This window comes from Saccopteryx bilineata, chromosome 2 (genome assembly GCF_036850765.1).
Source record: "Saccopteryx bilineata isolate mSacBil1 chromosome 2, mSacBil1_pri_phased_curated, whole genome shotgun sequence".
Classification (NCBI taxonomy): domain Eukaryota; kingdom Metazoa; phylum Chordata; class Mammalia; order Chiroptera; family Emballonuridae; genus Saccopteryx; species Saccopteryx bilineata.
In genome coordinates this window covers 1,344,453-1,364,243 of record NC_089491.1, presented here as the reverse complement: position 1 = coordinate 1,364,243, position 19,791 = coordinate 1,344,453, and the positions used below count along the sequence as shown (strand labels likewise).

The 19,791-nt window shown below is 55.4% G+C and overlaps 1 protein-coding gene across 3 annotated transcripts in view; it reads left to right on the top strand.

Annotated features, from left to right (window-relative positions):
- The first annotated feature begins 6,453 nt into the window (after window positions 1-6,453).
- CAMSAP1 (calmodulin regulated spectrin associated protein 1) overlaps window positions 6,454-19,791 on the top strand; it is a 63,075-nt gene continuing 49,737 nt past the window's right edge. For 2 of the 3 annotated variants that reach the window (XM_066255704.1, XM_066255703.1), the window contains exon 1: window positions 6,651-6,976. In XM_066255704.1, the coding sequence (XP_066111801.1) occupies window positions 6,817-6,976 (160 nt within the window). In that variant the 5' untranslated portion in view covers window positions 6,651-6,816. The other variant, XM_066255705.1, reaches the window with a different exon arrangement.

Below are 19,791 nucleotides of genomic sequence, written 5' to 3'. Positions count from 1 at the left end.
GGGGTGAGGGGGGCCTGAGGGGCTGAGCGTCTCTCAGACTCAGAGAGAAGCGAGGCTGGTGGGGGGCGGGGCAGCGTGCGGACGCAGGGGCTGGCCTGGTCTCAGCGAGATGGCCGACCTCGGCTCTCATATGACACTGTCGGAGCAGCTGTTGTCTTTGGCTGAAGAACTCCCGTACCTCTCACACACCTGGACACGGAGCAGAAGTTTCTGGCCTTGGTGGCCAGCCCCCCTCCAGACGGCCCCCCAGCAGCCCCCCACTTCTGGTGCTGGGCCAGCGCCAACGGGAGCCGCCAGTTGGCACTCAGACCTGGATCCACTCCCTGTCGCCTCCATGTTGCCATCTGCCATACTCGAAGTGGCAGTGGGTGACAGCGGGGTTTGAGGCCTGGTGGCCGTCGGAATGTCCCCCCGAGTGGCCCTCCCTACATACCCTGTCCCCATGAGAACTGAGGGGCTAGTTAGGGTCGTATGGGCCCCAAAGAAGTGGGGAGCATCTGCTGCAGTCGACAGAGATACAGCCCCCATGGGTGTATCTGCAGAATTCATCCTTTTCGAGAGCATTTTGCCTCCAAAATTCAGATGGTCCCAAACAAAGGGCTGTAGCAAGCAATTCTGCCCTGGTCACTTGTGTTCCAGGGCAGCTTAGTGTGAGAGACGTGGTAATCTGGCCAGAGTCGGTGTTCCAGAAAGTACTGGCCCTGACCACAGGGCTGGGAGACCCCAGCATTGGGCTTGGGGTGACGGGGACTTGGCACACATGCTGACATCCATGCCAAGGCACCCTGCCCACCCACCCCGTCCTGCCACGAGGGCTGGGGTCCAGGGCCAGCACGGGGCTCTGGCAGGAAGCAGTTCCATTGCCCAGTCGCCAGCCACTCGGTGGGAAGTGTGCAGCGTGAGGGCCGGGCAGCCTGGAGGGCCATTCAGGAGGCACAGGGAAGTCCTGGGGTTACCTGTCCCCGGAAGCCTGAGGGGACTGGTTCATCTGGGAGGTTGTCTGGAGCACGGAGGAGCCAAACAGCCAGTCCACCCCCCAATACATGCATGGGAAGGGGGAGGCGGCATGTCCGTCTCTTCAGTGAGAGCATGTGTAATGATCATTTCCAGCAGGGACCAAGTTCTTGGGTGGTGACAGCAAGGGGACAGACCTCATGTCCGGTGATGCTCTTGGCTCCTGGAACCCTGATTGAAGGTCAAGGGACAGACATGTGAGCCACCACCAGGCGTGATGGGTGTAAGTGTATCGGGGTATCAGAGCCCTGGACGGTGACCCTGTGTGTCCCATGTCATCTGCGCAGAGAGCCCTCACACACTTGGTAACTGTCAGGGTTGAATTGGGTCCCTCTGAAAAGATGCTCAAATCCAAGAAGCCCAGGAATTCAGAATGTGACTGCATTTGGAGATGGGGCTTTTAAAGAGGTAAGTTAAAGCAAGGTTGTGAGGATGGGGCGCTGACCCCACAGGCCTGGTAAGGGGGTGCAGACACCAGGGAAGGTGGTGTGTGGGTGGAGGCGGAGCCTGGAGCAGTGCCCTAACACTAAGGAATGCCAGGACTGACCCTGACACCTCAGGAGCTGGGAGAGGCCTGGAGTCTCCCTCAGCCGCAGGAGGGACCTCCCCACACCTAATCTCGGACTCCTGGACCCGCAGGGAGAGGACATTTGTTACTTAACAAGTTCCAGCAACCCTGAGAACTAACCAACCTCTCTCTCTTGCCCTCCGCCCAAGGCACGGGCAGCCCTGGAAGCAGTGCTGTTGGTGCTCCTGCCAGCCGGTAGGGCAGGAAGTTGTGTTCACAACTGTACCCTCAGGGTGCCTCTCTCTGACAAGTATGTGATACCCTGCAGCCTCCCATTCCCCTTCCATTAAAAGGAATAATGGCTGACCTCTGGTGACTTTGGTGGCCCTTCCCATTATGCAGAGGATTCAACCCCAAAACAGGAAAAACGACTCATTTATAAATCCCCAAGAGGTGTGTAATTTGCACCTTTGACACGTGCAAAGTGGCCCTGGCAGGATAGCATCAGATAGCCTGGTTGGTTAGGAAACTGTTTGATCCCCAGTCAGGGCTCATACAGGAGCAAATCAATCTTTTTCTCTCTCCTGCTTTCTCTAAAATCAATAAATCAATAAAAATAAACAACAAAAAGTGAGATAAAGGGAGAGAGATGAGAAACATCAACTTGCTGCAGCACCTTAGTTGTTCATTGAGTGCTTTTTTTTTTTTTTTTTTTTTTTTTGATTTTTCTGAAGCTGGAAACAGGGAGAGACAGTCAGACAGACTCCCGCATGCGCCCGACCGGGATCCACCCGGCACGCCCACCAGGGACGACGCTCTCCCCACCAGGGGGCGATGCTCTGCCCATCCTGGGCGTCGCTCAGCCCCGACCAGAGCCACTCTAGCGTCTGGGGCAGAGGCCAAGGAGCCATCCCCAGCGCCCGGGCCATCTTTGCTCCAATGGAGCCTTGGCTGCGGGAGGGGAAGAGAGACAGAGAGGAAGGAGAAGGGGGAGGGGTGGAGAAGCAGATGGGCGCTTCTCCTATGTGCCCTGGCCGGGAATCGAACCCGGATCCTCCACACGCCAGGCCGACGCTCTACCACTGAGCCAAACGGCCAGGGCCCATTGAGTGCTTCTTATATGTGCCTTGACCCGGGGGTCTCCAGCTGAGCCAGTGACCCCTTGCCCAAGCCAGCCACCATGGGCTCACATCGAGGACCTCACACTCAAGTGGATGAGCTCGCACTCAAGCTGGCAACCTTGGGATTTCAAACCTGGGTCCTCAGAGTCCCAGGTCAGCACTCGATCCACTGTGCCATGTGGTCAGGGTTTAAAAAAAAAAATCTTTAAAAAAAAGTATGGCCTGGCCTGACCAGGTGGTGGTGCAGTGGATAGAGCATCGGACTGGGATGCAGAGGACCCAGGTTCAAGACCCCGGCGTTGCCAGTTTGAGCGCGGGTTCATCTGGTTTGAGCAAGGCTGGTGACAGCTTGAGACCAAGGTCGCTGGCTTGAGCAAGGGGTCACTCGGTCTGCTGTAGCCTCACGGTCAAGGCACATATGAGAAGTCAATCAATGAATAACTAAGGAACCACAACGAAGAATTGATGTTCCTCATCTTTCTCCCTTCCTGTCTATAACTATCTGTCCCTCTCTCTGACTCTCTCTCTCTCTCTCTGTCTCTGCCACAAAAAGTAAAAAATTTTTTTTAAAAAGTATGAAATGAAGTGCCTTAAAACACACCTCCTCCAGAGTGCCCTCTGGAAGAGGACTCCTGCTCCCGGGAAGGGTGAGGAAGTGCTTGGTGTTGGCCAGGCACAGGGGCAGCTTTTGTGCAGGCTTACCAGGAAGGATTCCAGGGTTGCACAGAAAGCCTGTGACTGGCTTTGCACAACATGTGGCAGTTCCCAAGGCCGTGAGGGAGCTGTGCATCTCAGGGAAGGGCTGGGACCAGCTTCTGGGCCCACTTAAGTGCTGCCAACCCCACCTCTCCTAACCTGTGGGCTGCCCAAGCCTATGTAGTCTCCAGGTGAGGTGCCCCCAAGCCCTTGTATCATTTGGGGATGATACTGTCCCCAGGGGGCGAAAATCCCTTCTCCCTGGCCTAGTGGAGGCAAAAGAAATGTGAAGAATTAGAGTGGTTGGAGGTCCTTCAGAGCTTAACCTACCTAACAAGTCACCCACCCCTCTGTTTAACTTCTCTCCCAACGGAAAATTAAATTCTAATTAATTAATCCAATTAGGTTTAAATCAAATTAGCATTTTTCTCTCAGGGGGTGGGGAATGGTAAATGAAGGAAAGGTTGAGAGGCTGAGCCTCTCCCCCTTCCTGGCCCCCCGGGAACATCTTGGGCCAAACGTCAGGGTACCGTAGTATTAGGTGTTTGGTTAGGTTTGAGTTAGGAACAGGCGTCCCCACTGCATGCATTCAGAGTGACACATTTTTCACTAGAAGTGCCCATGGGTTTCTCCCAGGGGTTGGTTAGCTGCGGCATTGTTGGGTCCACGGTAACTTTGGGGATGGAGCCCTTACTGGCTGGGTCTCTATGCCAGGTCTATACCAAGGAGCTGGCGGTGCACCTTCTTGTGCCCAGCCACAGTGAACAGTGTGCCCATCCCACTGCACCTGCTCAGGGGTTACTCACAAACACTGGACAGAGTCCAGCACCTAGACTGTGACCCACAGGGACCTCAGCCATTGGTCTCAGAGGGAGGAGTACATGGCCAGGCCAGCAGAAGGGAGGACAGGACTGAGTTCCTGGGAGAGCTGGGCAGATGGGGGGTAGAGCTAGCTCAGCGGGCTGAGCCCAGGGCTCCTCCAGCCCATGACTTCTTCTCTGAGAAGTGGAGCTGCAGAGAGTTGGCCGGGCTGGAGGCTGGTCTTGAAGCTATAGCTGGGTACGTGGGTCCCAGGTTTGCTTTGTTCTTTTAATTAATAGGTTATATACATATTTAAAACAATTTGTATTTATAGATTTTAGCAAGAGAAGAAAAGGGGAGAGAGAAAGAGAGAGAGAGAGAGAGAGAGGGAGAGAGAAACATCAATCTGTTCCTGTATGTGCCCTGACCAGGGATCAAACTGGCAACCTCTGCACTTGGGGACAATGCTCTAACCCACCGGGGTCTCTGGCCAGGGCAATAGGCTATATATTTTTAGAGCAGTTTTAGGTTTATAGAAAATCGAGTGCACAGATTTCCATCTATTCCTCTATGGCTTCCTGGCTCACTCAGAGGTCAGAGTTCTTCCTGTGCCAGATCTGTGCCCCCCTCCATCACCGCCCCCTTTCCTACCAATGCCTCTCCCTCCTGGGTTCCTGACTCACTGCATACTGGACACTCCTGTGTCAGGGTTCTGTGTACGCCATACCCCTCTGCCCACAACACCGCCCCCCATACGCCCACACAGGCCCTCACTTCCTGTAGGCCTGTGCTGCAATGCACCTCAGTTTCTCTACCCGCCCACCTCCAGGACTCCGGTCTCCCTCTGCCACAGGGTGCAGCCAGCATCGGGTTCTCCCCTCACTGGACCTCAGCTTTGCGAGGGCGGGAGCGCAGGGGTTTGTGTTTCATTCTGTTGTGAGTCAGTGAGGCCCATGCCTGCACAGGAATGCGTTTGTTGACTGGCTGGGCCCTCTGAGCTTACATCACTTTATAACCTGGGTCTTCTTTCTGGCTTAGGTTAGCTCAGTGAAGGGGAGGTTGGTAGCACCTTAAAAAGCCCTGGAGGGTGGGAGCCCGCCTGAACTTCACTCCCAGGACCCCTGACTCAGAGGAAGCTGTTTTTTTTTTCTTGCTTTCCTCAAGGCCTGTATTTCTGGACCCTGGTGGATGGCACAGAAGCCAGGGGCCCTTTCTGTTTGGCTATGAGGTCCTCAGATAAGCACCACGTAGGTACACACTAGGTTTCAAGATACTACAAGCTGAATGCAGGCCCCTCTGATCTTGACTCTATTCGAAGCCAGCCCTTGCACGGGGTATGTGTGAGGCCTGTACCTACCGCTGAGCTGGAGTGAGGACAATGCAATGTGTCTCCACGCACCTCCCCTGGACTGTGTGCCTTGGAGACCGTGGTTAGTGACCACCTGGGGCGCTCCCAGGCACAGACAGCATGCTCCTGGCAGACCCTACGGAACCCCCAGGCTCTGAGCTCTGGGGAGGGGAACGGGATGCTCCTCCTTAGGGGTGTTTCCCAGCTGCCAGTGCTGCTGTGGGGGTGGGGAAGGATTCTGGAAGCTGCTCTGGGGCGGGGTCTCCGGGCTCGTCTGTGGGAAGGGGCGTCCCCCGGCTCCCAGCACTGCTTCTGCGGGGTGGGGAAGGGAGAACATCCCAGGGACTGCTCCCAGGTCTACTTCGGGGAAGGGATCCCTTGGCACCGAGGGCCGCTATGGGGGGAGGCGTCCCGTGGCTCCCAGGGCTGCTCTGGGGGCGGGGGGAGACATCCCCGGGCTGCTCCCAGGGCTCTTAGACCCGCTGCGGGAGGGGACGTCCCCTGGCAGCCATCGCTGCTGACCAGGAGGAGGAAACACCGGGGCCGCTGTGGGTGGAGGGTCGCCGTGGGCCTGCGCTAGGGCTGGGCCTGCGCGCGGTCCCCCAGGGGGGCGGCGGCCTTCGCCAGGGGCTCGAGTTCATCGGGCGGCGGCTGGGGCCTTCGATCCGGACGAACCAGTGCCGGGGAGGAGTAGGCGCGGCCCAGACAAAGGGATGCTACGGAACCCTCCGGGGCCTGCCCGCCAGCACCGCCCGCGCCGCGCGACCCCGCGCCCGGCACCCGCGGGAAGGGGCGGAGCTTCGGGTAGCGCCCACTGCGCCTGCGAGAAAGGGCGGGGCGAGCGCGGGACGGGGGCGTGGCTTAGGGCGGTGCCCACTGCGCCTGCGGAAAGGGGCCGAACGAGCGCTGGCCGAGGGCGGGGCGGCGGCTCGCATCCACTGCGCCTGCGCAAGGCCTGGGCGGTGCGCGCGCTCCCGCCGGTTGGTCACCTCCTCAGCCGTCTCCTCCGCCGCCGCCGACCCCGCCGCCCCCAGGACCGCGCACGCGCCCGCCGCCCGCCGCCTTCCCGGCCTCCCGGGCGATCCGGCTCGGCCCCGCAGCATGCAGCAGCAGCAGCACCCGCGGCGGCGGCGACGGCGGCGGCTCTGAGGTGAGGCGGACGGGGCGGGCCGGGCGGCGGGGGCGGGGCGGCCTGCGGGCCCCGCGCGGCGGCGCGGTCGTGCCCGTCCGTGTGTGTCCAGCCCCGGCCCCACGCGCGGCCCCACGCGGCCCCGCGCGGCGGCGCCCTTTGTTGCCGGGCGCCCGGCGCAGCGCCCGCGAACGTGCCGATGGTGGACGCCGGCGGCCGCCCGGCGGCGGACGGCTGGAGGAGGATGGAGGCCGCGCCCGACGGCGCCGCGGACATCGTGCCGCTGGACCGCTACGACCCGGCGCGCGCCAAGATCGCCGCCAACCTGCAGTGGATCTGCGCCAAGGCCTACGGCCGAGGTGGGCCGCGCGCGGGGGCGGCGGCGGCGGGCGGGGCGCCTTTGTGCGGGACGCGGGGTGGGCGCGCGGGGCTGGCGTGGGGCGCGGGCCGGGCCTCCGGCAGCCCCCGGGCCTCCGGCAGCTCCCGGGCCGGGCGGGCGCGGGGCGCGAGGCCAGGGCCGCGCGCGACGCCCCGCCGTGCCGGGTGTTCGCGGGGCCCACCTCGGCCGTGCAGCTTCCCGGCGGGGAGCGGCTGGTGGCGGCACGGTGCTCGCCGTTGAGACCTCTTCTTTCCTGGGGCTCACCGGGGCCACCATCCCCCGCGTGGGTGACGCGCTGCCTGGTCGTGCGGTCCGTTCCCTCCGGCCGGGCGGAGCTCCGCGGTCCCGCCGCCGCTCGGGCGGGCTCGGCGTTCGCGGAACCAGGCGGTCCCCACGATCACCCTTGCTCGTCTCAGGTGCTTTGTGTCAGGTGCCGAGTCGCGTTCCTACCGTGTCAGTCTCTTTCTTCTTCTTTTCTCTGGAAGCGGTTTGTGAAGTTGTCTTTCTCCGGGCTGGGGAGGACACCCCGTCCCCCCGTGGATGTAGCCCGGGTGAGGGGCGGCCACCCTTCCGCAGAGTTTGGACACGTGTTGAGCAAGCGTTGGCCGGTTGGAACGGCCTGGGCGTCCCCGGACCCGGGCAGGGGACACGGAACCGCAGTCCGGCGAGGAGAGGTCACCCTTCCTTCCCCGTTTTCAGTTGTCCAGTTCTGTTTCCAGCCCCACAGAAACCGCGTTCTGTGTCCTTATGTGGGGGGTGGGGAGGCGGGAGGCGCTGCCACGTGCGTGATTGGGGGAGCAAAGGTGGAATCAGTTAAAGTACGGACTTGTGGGAGTGAGACATGACAGGTGCAAGGAGTGACACCAGCGGCTACCCTGACGACCTCCCCTCACACCCACTCAGGCCTGGTTTCCGGCGCTGTTGCCTTTCCTTATCCATTCATCAGGCACCTGTGTCGCGCAGGGTGATCGTGCAGTGCCTTTCCCCGTGGGTTTTCCGAGACCTGGGCACTGCATCTGTGCCCCTCCATCCTCCCCAGCCTGTGCCCTCACCTCCCGCCTGGGCTCCACTCCCAGTGCAGCCTGTTCTGGGTCACCTTCTGTGTGTGAGGGCTCTGCACGTGGGAAGTCTGGGCTCTGGCTGCAGGTAGCGGCTGCAGCCCCTCTCCCGCCCTGCCCTCTGGCTGCTTTAGCCCCAGGGCCGGGGCCGCATTCCTGCCCCATCCCTGGGCTCTGGCACCCAGCACGTGCAGGGACCCTCCTCAGTTGTTAGCGTTGGGGTCAGTACTGTTATTCCCGGTGCTGGTCGCTCCCGTACCTGTTGACTCAGCTGATACGAACAAAGCTGCGATTGAAACAGGCTCTCGGTGTTGATGGAATTGGAGGCGGGGCTTGTAGAGCAAGGTGTGCGGGAGCTGCAGGAGACGCCCCAGGGTGGAAACCGGTGCGCCCATCACCACCCTCAGCTGCCGGGTGCGTGCCCACGCGCTGATTTTAGAGGTCTGGCCTCTGTTCATTTTTGCTTTCCCATCCTGTACCTTGCTTCTGGAAGAGGAGCAGATGTACATTTTTTTTTTCTAGTAGAGAATCTCTTTAAATTTACAAACTTGGGAGATGCCCCGTTCAGATGACCAAGGACAACTTGCCTCGGCTGCCGAAGGGAGTCCATCTGCTCCGGTTGGCGAGGGATCACACCTGGGTTGGGGAAGGACTTAGGTAGGGACAGAGATTTTTGCCTCTCAACTCTTTTTTCTAATCCAGGGGTCATTCTTTGTACCTCTCTCTGGACGGCTCCGTGTCCTGTCCACCTTAGTGGTCAGTGAGGGAGACATGGTTCCTTCAGACTGTTCCTGTGGATGGGAGGTCAGTTTTGGTGGGTGTGGTGGTCAAGGGACTTCAGTGTTTTCCTTGTTATACAAACTGCTCAAAAGGTAGCTCACTGGGACCCTACGGCCTTTCCGGTTGTGCAGGAATGGGAGGCACACGGTCGCTGGGGCAGGTGCTCTGCCTGCCTTCCGCACCTGCCTTCCGCACCTGCCTTCCGCACCTGCCTTCCGCACCTGCCTTCCGCACCTGCCTTTCGGGACTCGAGCCCCTGGGGCCGCAGGCTGCCATTCGCCATTGGTAGTAAGTGGGGAGCTCACGCGGGGCCAGGCCTGAGGTGCAGTGGCTGTGCAGAATGTTTCCTCCCACCTTCCCGTCTCCGGCCACAGCCAGGAACTGTGGGCCAGCTTACACTGATTTTCTTAGAATCTGCCCCTCCTTTTTGGGAGTAACCCTTGTTTCATTGACAATGTTTTATTTTATTTTTTTTGAATTTTTAAAAATTATTTTATTTATTCATTTAGAGAGAGGGGACAGAGAGAGAGAGGGGGGGGGGGAGGAGCAGGAAGCATCAACTCCCATAGGTGCCTTGACCAGGGAAGCCCAGGTTTTTGAACAGGCAACCTCAGCTTCCCAGGTCGACGCTTTAACCACTGCGCCACCGCAGGTCAGGCTCATTGACAGTGTTTTAATAATTTTTCTAGAAGTAACGTGTTGGACACGTTGAACCTTCCTCATTTAAAAGCGTCTGTAAGAAAGAGGAACACCTGCTTAGCCAGAGTATTTTGTGATTTTTTGAGGGGTGAAAGTTGTCATAAATTGTTAAAGTTTAAAGAGGTGACTTGAAACCCTATTTCAGTGGTAGTCAACCTAGTCCCTATGCCCACTAGTGGGTGTTTCAGCTTTCATGGTGGGTGGTAGTGCAGCAAAGTATAAATAAAAAGATAGATTTAACTATAGTAAGTTGTTTTATAAAGATTTATTCTGCCAAACTTAGCGAAAATCCAACATAAAGTACTTGGTAAGTAATTATTAATATGCTTTAACTTGCTGTAACTCTGCTTTATAAATTTTATAAAGTTACTTCCCTACTTTATAAATCACCATTACTGTGGAACCGGTGGGCGGTTAGAAAATTTTACTACTGACAGAGATACAGAAGTGGGCGGTAGGTATAAAAAGGTTGACTACCCCTGCCCTATTTCATAGAATGGAGCACTGGACTGGTTTTTGATTTTCCTCCATGACCTATGAAACTTAAAGATACCTTCCTTTTAGGTTTGGAGTAATGGCTTTTGTTACCTTTCAAGAACAGTGTTGAGAAAACAACCCAGGGAAAGTCTTAGAAGGCAGTCAGCTGTTTGCAGGCATGTTGCTATGTGCACAGTGGTGGTGATTTCACGCTGAGGAGCCCGGGAAACCAGTTGAGACTCACCACAGCTCTCTGTGGAGCTGAGCCATCCTGAAGAGGGCAGGACCTCAGGAGCCACCAAGGCCACCCTTCTCATTCTCCTGGCAGCAGACTGGGGTGGAGAGGCCACGGGCTGCCTGAGCCTGCTGCTGGTGAGGGCTCGTCCTCACTCGTCCTCACTCATCAGCGTAGTTAACTGCTGGCCTGGAAACGGCTGTGGGGTGGGGAGTCCCTGCACGGGCGTCTGGGCGTCTGTACTGTTGGCGAGGTGTCTGTGACTGAGCTATGCTACTTTCTCACACTGACCACGCGAATAGCTAGGGGCCTGTTTGCCTAGTTGATATTAGGAGCAAAATTCCTTCCTTGTCAACTCCAGGAGGTCACCACTTGATTTTGTTGTGGTGACGTGGTCTAAGTGACATGCAGGCTCAGAACCCTTGTGTGGGCCCCAAACTGGAATTGAAAGCTGACTGCTGGTCCGGTCCCTTGGCTGCCAGAGCATAGTCACTGTGACTCAGGGGAGGCCTCATTCATAGCGTGTTGTCACTTTTGTGTGTGTGTGTTTTTCTGAGAAGCGGGGAGGCAGAAAGACAGACTTCCACATATGCTTGACTGGGATCCACCCTGCGTGCCCACCAGGGGTGATGCTCTGCCCATCTGGGGCGTTGCTCCATTGCAATCGGAGCCATTGTAGCGCCTGAGGTGGAGGTCGTGGAACCATCTTCAGCGCCCGGGCCAGCTTTGCTCCAGTGGAGCCTTGGCTGCGGGAGGAGAAGAAAGAGACAGAGAGGAAGGAGAGGGGGAGGGGTGGAGAAGCAGATGGGCGCTTCTCCTGTGTGCCCTGGCCAGGAATCGAACCCGGGACTTGCACACGCTGGGCTGACACTCTACCACTGAGCTAGCCGGCCAGGGCCTCATCACTTTTTTTTTTTTTTTAAAGAAATAGAGAGAAGGACAGATAGGGACAGGCAGATAGGAACAGAGAGAGATGAGAAGCATCAATCATCAGTTTTTTGTTGCGACACCTTAGTTGTTCATTGATTGCTTTCTCATATATATGTACCATGACCGTGGGCCTTCAGCAGACCGAGTAACCCCTTGCTCATGCCAGCGACCTTGGGCCAAGCTGGTGAGCTTTTGCTCAAAGCAGATGAGCCCATGCTCAAGCTGGCGACCTTGGGGTCTTGAACCTGGGTCCTCCGCATCCCGGTCTGACGCTCTATCCACTGCGCCACCACCTGGTCAGGCGGCTCATCACTTTTTATATGTGACAGTTTGCACAGGTTATTGGTTTGAGTTTAGATTGTGTTTTTTAATAGTCTTTTGTTCTCGGGCCCTGGCCAGGGAGCTCAGTTGGGTAGAGCATTGTCCAATACCCTAAGGCAGTGGTCCCCAACCCCCGGGCCGTGAACCGGTACCGGTCCTTGGGCCATTTGGTACTCGTCCTCAGAGAAAGAATAAATAACTTAAATTATTTCTATTTTATTTATATTTAAGTCTGGATGATGTTTTATTTTTTTAAAATGACCAGATTCCCTCTGTTACATCTGTCTAAGACCTACTCTTGATGCTTGTCTCGTAAGTTCGACAATTATATTTATTTATTTTATTTATTTATTTATTTATTTATTTAGGTATTTTTCTGGAGCTGGAAACGGGGAGGCAATCAGACAGACTCCCGCATGCGCCCGACTGGGATCCACCTGGCACGCCCACCAGGGGGTGATGCTCTGCCCATCTGGGGCGTCGCTCTGTTGCAACCAGAGCCATTCTAGTGCCTGAGGCAGAGGCCACAGAGCCATCCTCAGCGCCTGGGCCAACTTTGCTCCAATGGAGCCTTGGCTGCGGGAGGGGAAGAGAGAGACAGAGAAGAAGGAGAAGGGGAGGGATGGAGAAGCAGATGGGCGCCTCTCCTGTGTGCCCTGGCTGGGAATCGAACCCGGGACTCCTGCACGCCAGGCCGATGCTCTACCATTGAGCCAACCGGCCAGGGCTCAATTATATTTATATTTAAAAATACCACCGTTTTTATACCGGTCGCATAATTTTATTTTGTGCTTTTATCCGTCCCACCCTAAAGGCTGGTCCCTGAAAATATTTTCTGACATTAAACCGGTCCGTGGCCCAAAAAAGGTTGGGGACCACTGCCCTAAGGTTGCGGGTTTGATCCCTGATCAGGGCCCACAGGAGAATCAATCAGTGAATGCATAAATAAGTGGAGCAAATCAGTTTCTCTCCTTCCCTCTCCTCTCCCCCCTCTTCTCTCCTCCTATCTGCCCCCTCCCCCCCTCCCCCTCATTTTCCTCTCCTTCCCTCTCTTTAAAATCAATACTTTTTTTTTTTTAAAGTGTGTTTTGTTCTTAGCAAGAGAGATGGTGCTTCTGAGATAGGAGGTCACAGAGCAAGCTAGTGCCTGTGTTGGGCGGCACTCAAGCCTGTGGGGTCAGGTTGCTGGCTGGTCTCCTTGAATGCCTGTCCCTCTGATTGGGCTGCTGCAGACGTCTGGGTCTTGAGGTGAGGGGTCGTGGCTGTCCTGCGTGTGCCTTGTCTGCAGGACAGCGAGTGCTCACCTGCTGGTCAGATGTGCAGAGGAGCCAGAAAAACCCTTGGACCAGGAGTAGAAAGATGTGCTTTGATTCTGACCTGGTAGCCAGACACGGGTGGATGTGTGTCTGTGAAGATGGATGGACCAGTGTTTCATGTTCTGCTACCTGACCTGGTGCCACAGGTTAAACACTAACCAAAGAACATAAGTCCATCTGTAAGTTCAGACTGTCCCAGTCCTTTAAATTTCAGTGACTGTTGTGCTTCAGGATGTCAAAAGCCGTTAATACTTTCTTCTCCGAATTACCTTTATCCTCCTAATAGCTCAGAGGCTTCTCCTGCTGTTGACTATCTGTGGTTTTATTACATGATGTTACATGTACCTGTGTTCTTTTGTACTTTTTAAATATATATATATATATATATATATATTCTTGTTTTGTTTTTGTTTTTTTCTGACAGAGTGACAGATAGGGACAGACAGACAGGAGGGGAGAGAGATGAGAAGCATCTATTCTTTGTTGTGGCTCCTTAGTAATTCATTGATTGCTTTCTCATATGTGCCTTGATGGGGGGGGGGGCTGCAGCAGACCCAATGACCCCTTGCTCAAGCCAGTGAGCTTGGGCTCAAGCTGGTGAGCCTTGCTCAAACCTCGGGGTTTTGAACCTGGGTTCTCCATGTCCTAGTTCGATGCTCTATCCACTGCTCCACTGCCTGGTCAGGCCTTTTTTACTTTTTTTTTTTAAGATTTATTATTTATTCATTATAGAGAGGGGGGGGAGAGAGAGAGAGAGAGAAGGGGGGAGGAACAGGAAGCATCAACTCCCATATGTGCCTTGACCAGGCAAGCCCAGGGTTTTGAACCAGCAACCTCAGCGTTTCCAGGTTGACGTTTATCCACTGCGCCACCACAGGTCAGGCCCTTTTTTGCTTTTTAACTGAACTATTGAAAAAGTCAGATTGCTATCATTTTTCATCGAATCTGAAGTTGGTCCAGATGGAGCCACAAGGGAAGGAGTTCAATGGTGCCATCTCCTCAGTTGCTTAAAGTTCATATAAATCATTGACACGTACAAAGGATGTGAAGTAATGCAAGGCCTGGAAATTGGCAGCCTGACATCTGTACAGAAGCTGTCAGGTGGGCAGATGAGGCCAGGGTCCCTGTGGGAGGGGTGTACAGGGTGGCTTCATGAGTGAAGGCTTTCAAAGAGGGGTACGGTGTGGGTGCCCCCCCCCAGGAGTAGAGGGCAGGCATCAGGCTGTGTTGCGTGCGTGAGTGGGCACTGAGTTGATTAGCCTCGCTGTGACAGGATTTGTGGACTGAAATAGTAGGTGATTAGTTTGGAAAGGAGTCTGGGCCAGATTGTTTACTGTGCTCCAAGCTGGCTAGGGCTCTCTTCACAATGTGTGCGGGATGTTTTCATTCAGGGGGTGGTGGGTGAGAGCCTGGCAAGATCTGTCTCGCAGGATGGAGTGGGTAGAGTCCCCTCCTCGCAGGTCTGGTGGAATATCTGGGGTCTGTCTCGGTCCTCGGGCTGCTGTGGCCCAGGGGGTCTTGGGGACAACAGACATTACTTCCCCGTCTGGAGGCTGCAAGTCCCAGGTCCTGGTGCTGGCAGATCTGGTGTCTGGTTCGCGGGTGGCCGTCTTCTCGCTGTGTCCTTACTGGGCCAGGGGCCAGGGGGCTCTCTGGAGCCTCGTTCACGGGGGCTGCACCCGCACTGCCTGCTCACTTCCAGAGGCCCCACCCCCTCGCCCTTCCCCTTGGGGCTCAGGTTTCAGTATCTGAATTTTGGGGGGACACGCGTGGAGTTCACAGTGGAGCTGATGTCATTTGGCTTGAAGTGCCAAGGCCTCGCCTCATTTGTCTGCAGTGGGATGAGAAGGGGGGTGAGCCAGCCGATGTTGGGGCGGCAGAGTCGGAAGGTGGGCAAGCTGGAGGAAGAGGCAGCGAGCCCCAGGCAGGAACGGGTCTGATCTCGATTTCACGGCCCTCTGCTGCTTTCGTGGCTTGTTGTCACGTCCAGAAGCGCCATCTTTGAACTTGTATTTGTTCTGACTTCTTTCCTGTGCTTGTGCCTGTCCTGGTTTTCTGATTGTTCATGAGCACTGGTTCACCTTAGTGTCCCTCAGCGACTGTCCGCGGCTCTTCAGACTCACTGAGCATTATGCTGTGAGCTGTGGGGTCGTCGGCATGCTTCTGAGGGCTCTCAGTGCGGGGCACGGCCGTGCACACAGACACCGTGAGGCAGGCCAGGGAGACAGGTGCCTGAGGAGCAGATGCTATGGCAGAACCGGCAGTGGAGGGAGAGCGGCTCCCCCAGGGGATCCGGAATGTTCTTTGTGGCTTAGGTGGAAGGAAGGGAACCCCCGGGGCCCAGGACAAGGGGGCAGCGAGGGTTCAGCATCCTTCATGCTAAGGCAGGGCCAGCGCTGTGGCTGGGCTGGAAGGAGGTGTGGCTGCTACAGAGTGGGACGGTGACCAGAGATGGGAAAAGATGCCGTGAGTGGCTGATCGACAAGTCGGTGTGTCGTTGTGTGTGAACAGGGGCCGCTGAAGGACTCTGAGGAGGGAAGAGCCGCGTGGAAGCCGGGGGTCAGGGGTCTGTAGGGGGGGTGCCCATTGTTGGAGACACAGTGAAGACTAATTTTGGACCCTGGATCGAGGTCTGCTCCACATAGAGCCTGTGGACATCTGAAGAGTCCAGTGTGATGAGCTGACCACAGTCCAGGCAGAGTCCCGTCATCACCACCAGGCATCCTGAGCCCCTCCCTCAGCCCCGGGCCGGAGCCTCGCTGGTGGGCACCTGTCGCAGGTGGGTCGCTCGGGGTGCCCGTCTCCAGGCACAGGGCAGAGGAGGCAGCGTGGGTCTGGCGTCCCTCACAGAGTGTTCTGCTGGAGATTCAGTGTCCAGCCTGCTGCTGAGGGCAGTGGAGTCTTCACTGGTGGTGCCCACATCACTCACTCACTCGTTAGCAGTGCTCGGACGCTTCCACTCTCTGTTACCAGAACATCCTGTGTGGACGCAGGTTTTCACGCGTCTTGAGTAAGTAGCTGGGCATGGACTTGCTGGGTCATACGAGAGTGTTCCCTCCCGGTGTTTGCCGGAGTGGCTGTGTCACTGTTTCCACGGGCAGCGAGAGAGGGCGGCTGCTGTGCCCCCTCGCTAGCATGTGGCATCGTCCGCCTTCCTAATTTTAGCCATTCAGAGTGGACGGGTTTGGGTATTATTTCCCTGATGACTAATGATGAGGAGCACCTCTGATTTTTTGTTTTGTTTTTTTCAGTATGGATCAGGTTTTTTGTTTTTGAAGATTTTATTCATTTTTATTTATTTATTTATTTATTTATTTATTTTTTGTATTTTTCTGAAGCTGGAAACGAGAGACAGACAGACTCCCGCATGCGCCCGACCGGGATCCACCTGGCACGCCCACCAGGGGGCGACGCTCTGCCCCTCCGGGCGTTGCTCTGCCGCCACCAGAGCCACTCCAGCGCCTGGGGCAGAGGCCAAGGAGCCATCCCCAGCGCCCGGGCCATCTTTGCTCCAATGGAGCCTTGGCTGCCGGAGGGGAAGAGAGAGACAGAGAGGAAAGCGCGGCGGAGGGGTGGAGAAGCAAATGGGCGCTTCTCCTGTGTGCCCTGGCCGGGAATCGAACCCGGGTCCCCCGCACGCCAGGCCGACGCTCTACCGCTGAGCGAACCGGCCAGGGCCAAAAAAATTTATTTTATTTTATTTATTCATTTTAGAAAGAGAGAGAGAAGAGAGAGAGAGACAGAGAGAGAGAAGGGGGGGGGGAGAAGCAGGAAGCATCAACTCCCATATGTGCCTTGACCGGCAAGCCCAGGTTTTTTTTCGAACCGGCGACCTCAGCATTTCCAGGTCGACGCTTTATCCACTGCACCACCACAGGTCAGGCAATTTTATTCATTTTTAGAGGAGAGAGAGAGAGAAGGGGGAGGAGGAGCAGGAAGCATCAATTCCCATAGGTGCCCTGACCAGGCAAACCCAGGGTTCTGGCAGCCTCAGTGTTCCAGGTGGGAGCTTTATCCACTGCGCCACTGCAGGTCAGGGTTAAAGAGGGAGGGGAAGAGTGCCCCGGTAGGGTAGCTCAGTTGGTTAGATCCCTGATCGGCAAACTGCGGCTCGTGAGCTACATGCACTTTTTGGCCCCTTGAGTGTGGCTCTTCCACAAAATACCACGTGCGGGCGCTACCTCGATAAGGAATGTACCTACCTATATAGTTTAAGTTTTAAAAAATTTGGCTCTCAAAAGAAATTTCAATCATTGTACTGTTGATATTTGGCTCTGTTGACTAATGAGTTTGCCGACCACTGGTTAGAGCATCATCCAGATATGCCAGGGTTGTGGGTTTGATCCCCAGTCAGGGCACATACAAGAATTGACTAATGAATGCGTGGATAAGTGGAACAACACATTGATATCTCCCTCTCTCTGTCTCTCTCCCTCCCTCTCTCTCTCTCTCCCTCTCTCTCCCCTCCCTCCCTCCCTCCCTCCCCCCCTTCCTCCCTCCTCCCCCTTCCTCTAAAATGAATCAAATAAAATTTTTTAAAAAGGAGATGGGGAGGCCTGACCTGTGGTGGCACAGTGGATAAAGCGTCGACCTGGAAATGCTGAGGTCGCCGGTTCAAAACCCAAGGCTTGCCTGGTCAAGGCACATATGGGAGTTGATGCTTCCTGCTCCTCCCCCTGTTCTCTCTGTATCTCTCCGCTCTCTCTCTCTCTAATAAAAGTGAATAAATAAAATCTAAAAAAGTAAATAAATAAAAAAATTTTAAAAAGGAGATGGGGAGAGAGAGAGAAACATCGATTTGTTGCTTCACCCATCCATGCATTCATCGAGTGATTCTTGTATGTGCCCTGATTGGGGATCAAACCCACAACCCTGGCATATCAGGATGACACTAACTAACTGAGCCATCCAGCCGGCGTGATGAGTGCTTTTTTTTAAAAGGGAGAGAAATGAGAAGCACCAACTCGTAATTGTGTCAGTTTAGTTGTTCATTGATTGCTCCTCATACATGCCTTGACTGGGGGCCTCAGGCTGAGCCGTGGACACCTGTTCAAGCCAGTGACCCTGGGATTATGACCATGGGATCACGTTGATGAGCTCAGGCTCAAGCTGGCAAACCTCAGGTTTTGAACCTGGGACTTCAGCCTCCTTCATTTATGAAGGGCGTCTTCACCAGATACGGCGTTTGCGGTGGACGGCTCTTTTCCTTCCTTCAGCACTTGGAAAAGGGTCCCGCGTGCCTCTGGCCTCTGCGGCTCCGAGGAGAAGCCCCCTCTGTCGGGTCAGGGCTGCCCTGCCCACGTGTCGATTCCCTCTCACTGCTGCAGAGTGGCTCTCTTCACTTCTCAGAACTGTGGTTGCGATGTGTCTTGACGTGGACTTACTCTATTTGGGGGTTACTTAGTTTCTTGGAATCTGGGGGATTTTGCCATATTTGGGACATTTTCAGACATTTCCTCAAATACTCTTTCAGCCCCGCCATGTTCTCTTCTGGGACTCCAGTAATACAGGTATTGTGTATTTTGTTTTCTGTTTTCAATCTGCTCAGATGGGGTGACTCTGTCTCCTGTTCCTCACGGTCACTGGTCTGTCCACTGCTGTCTCCACCTCACTGCCAAGCCCGTCCAGGGAGTTTTATTTACATTTGTTTACTTTTATTTTTAGGTCTATATTCAGTTCTTTTTATAACGACTTTTGCTTTGCTGAACTTTTTTCTATTTCATTTGTTTCAAGAGAATTTGTAATTGCTTCAAAATCCTTGTTAGGTGAGTCCACTCTGACCCTCTTTCTGTTAGTGTTGGTGACTGTCCTTTGTCATTAAGTCGTGCTTGACTGGGTTCTGGGTGTGGTGGGTGGTTTTCTTTTTTCTCTTTCTTTCTTTCTTTCTTTCTTTCTTTCTTTCTTTCTTTCTTTCTTTCTTTTATTCTTTTACAGAGACAGAGAGAGTCAGAGAGAGAGATAGGGATAGACAGACAAGAACGGAGAGATGAGAAGCATCAATCATTAGTTTTTCATTGCACATTGCGACACCTTAGTTGTTCATTGATTGCTTTCTCATATGTGCCTTGACTGTGGGCCTTCAGCAGACCAAGTAATCCCTTGCTGGAGCCAGCGACCTTGGGTTCAAGCTGGTGAGCTTTTGCTCAAACCAGATGAGCCCGTGCTCAAGCTGGTGACCTTGGGGTCTCGAATCTGGGTCTTCCACATCCCAGTCCGACGCTCTATCCACTGCGCCACCGCCTGGTCAGGCATTTTCTTTCTCTTTTAAGATTTTATTTATTGATTTTACAGGGTAGGAAGGACAAGAAGTATCAACTCACAGTTGCTTCACGTTAGTTTTTAATTGATTGCTGTCATTTGTGCCTTGACCAGCAGGCCCAGGGTTTTGAACCAGCGACCTCAGCATTCCAGGTTGATGCTCTGTCCACTGTGCTGGCACAGGCCAGGCCATGGGTGATTTTCAGTGGCGTCCTTGTGTTAGTGCCTGTTGTGTTAGGAGACTCTGGGTGCTGTTTGAGTGTTCTGTTGTCACTGGCAGTCGGCACGCAGGTCCTGGCTGGCTTCTGTGGCCTGTGCTCCGGGGACAGTGCAGTACTCATGGCCTGTGCTCCGGGGACAGCGCAGTGCTCATGGCCTGTGCTCGGGGGACAGTGCAGTGCTCATGGCCTGTGCTCCGGGGACAGCGCAGTGCTCATGGCCTGTGCTCCGGGGACAGTGCAGTACTCATGGCCTGTGCTCCGGGGACAGCGCAGTGCTCATGGCCTGTGCTCGGGGGACAGTGCAGTGCTCATGGCCTGTGCTCCGGGGACAGCGCAGTGCTCATGGCCTGTGCTCCGGGGACAGTGCAGTGCTCATGGCCTGTGCTCGGGGGACAGTGCAGTGCTCATGGCCTGTGCTCCGGGGACAGTGCAGTGCTCATGGCCTGTGCTCGGGGGACAGTGCAGTGCTCATGGCCTGTGCTCGGGGGACAGTGCAGTGC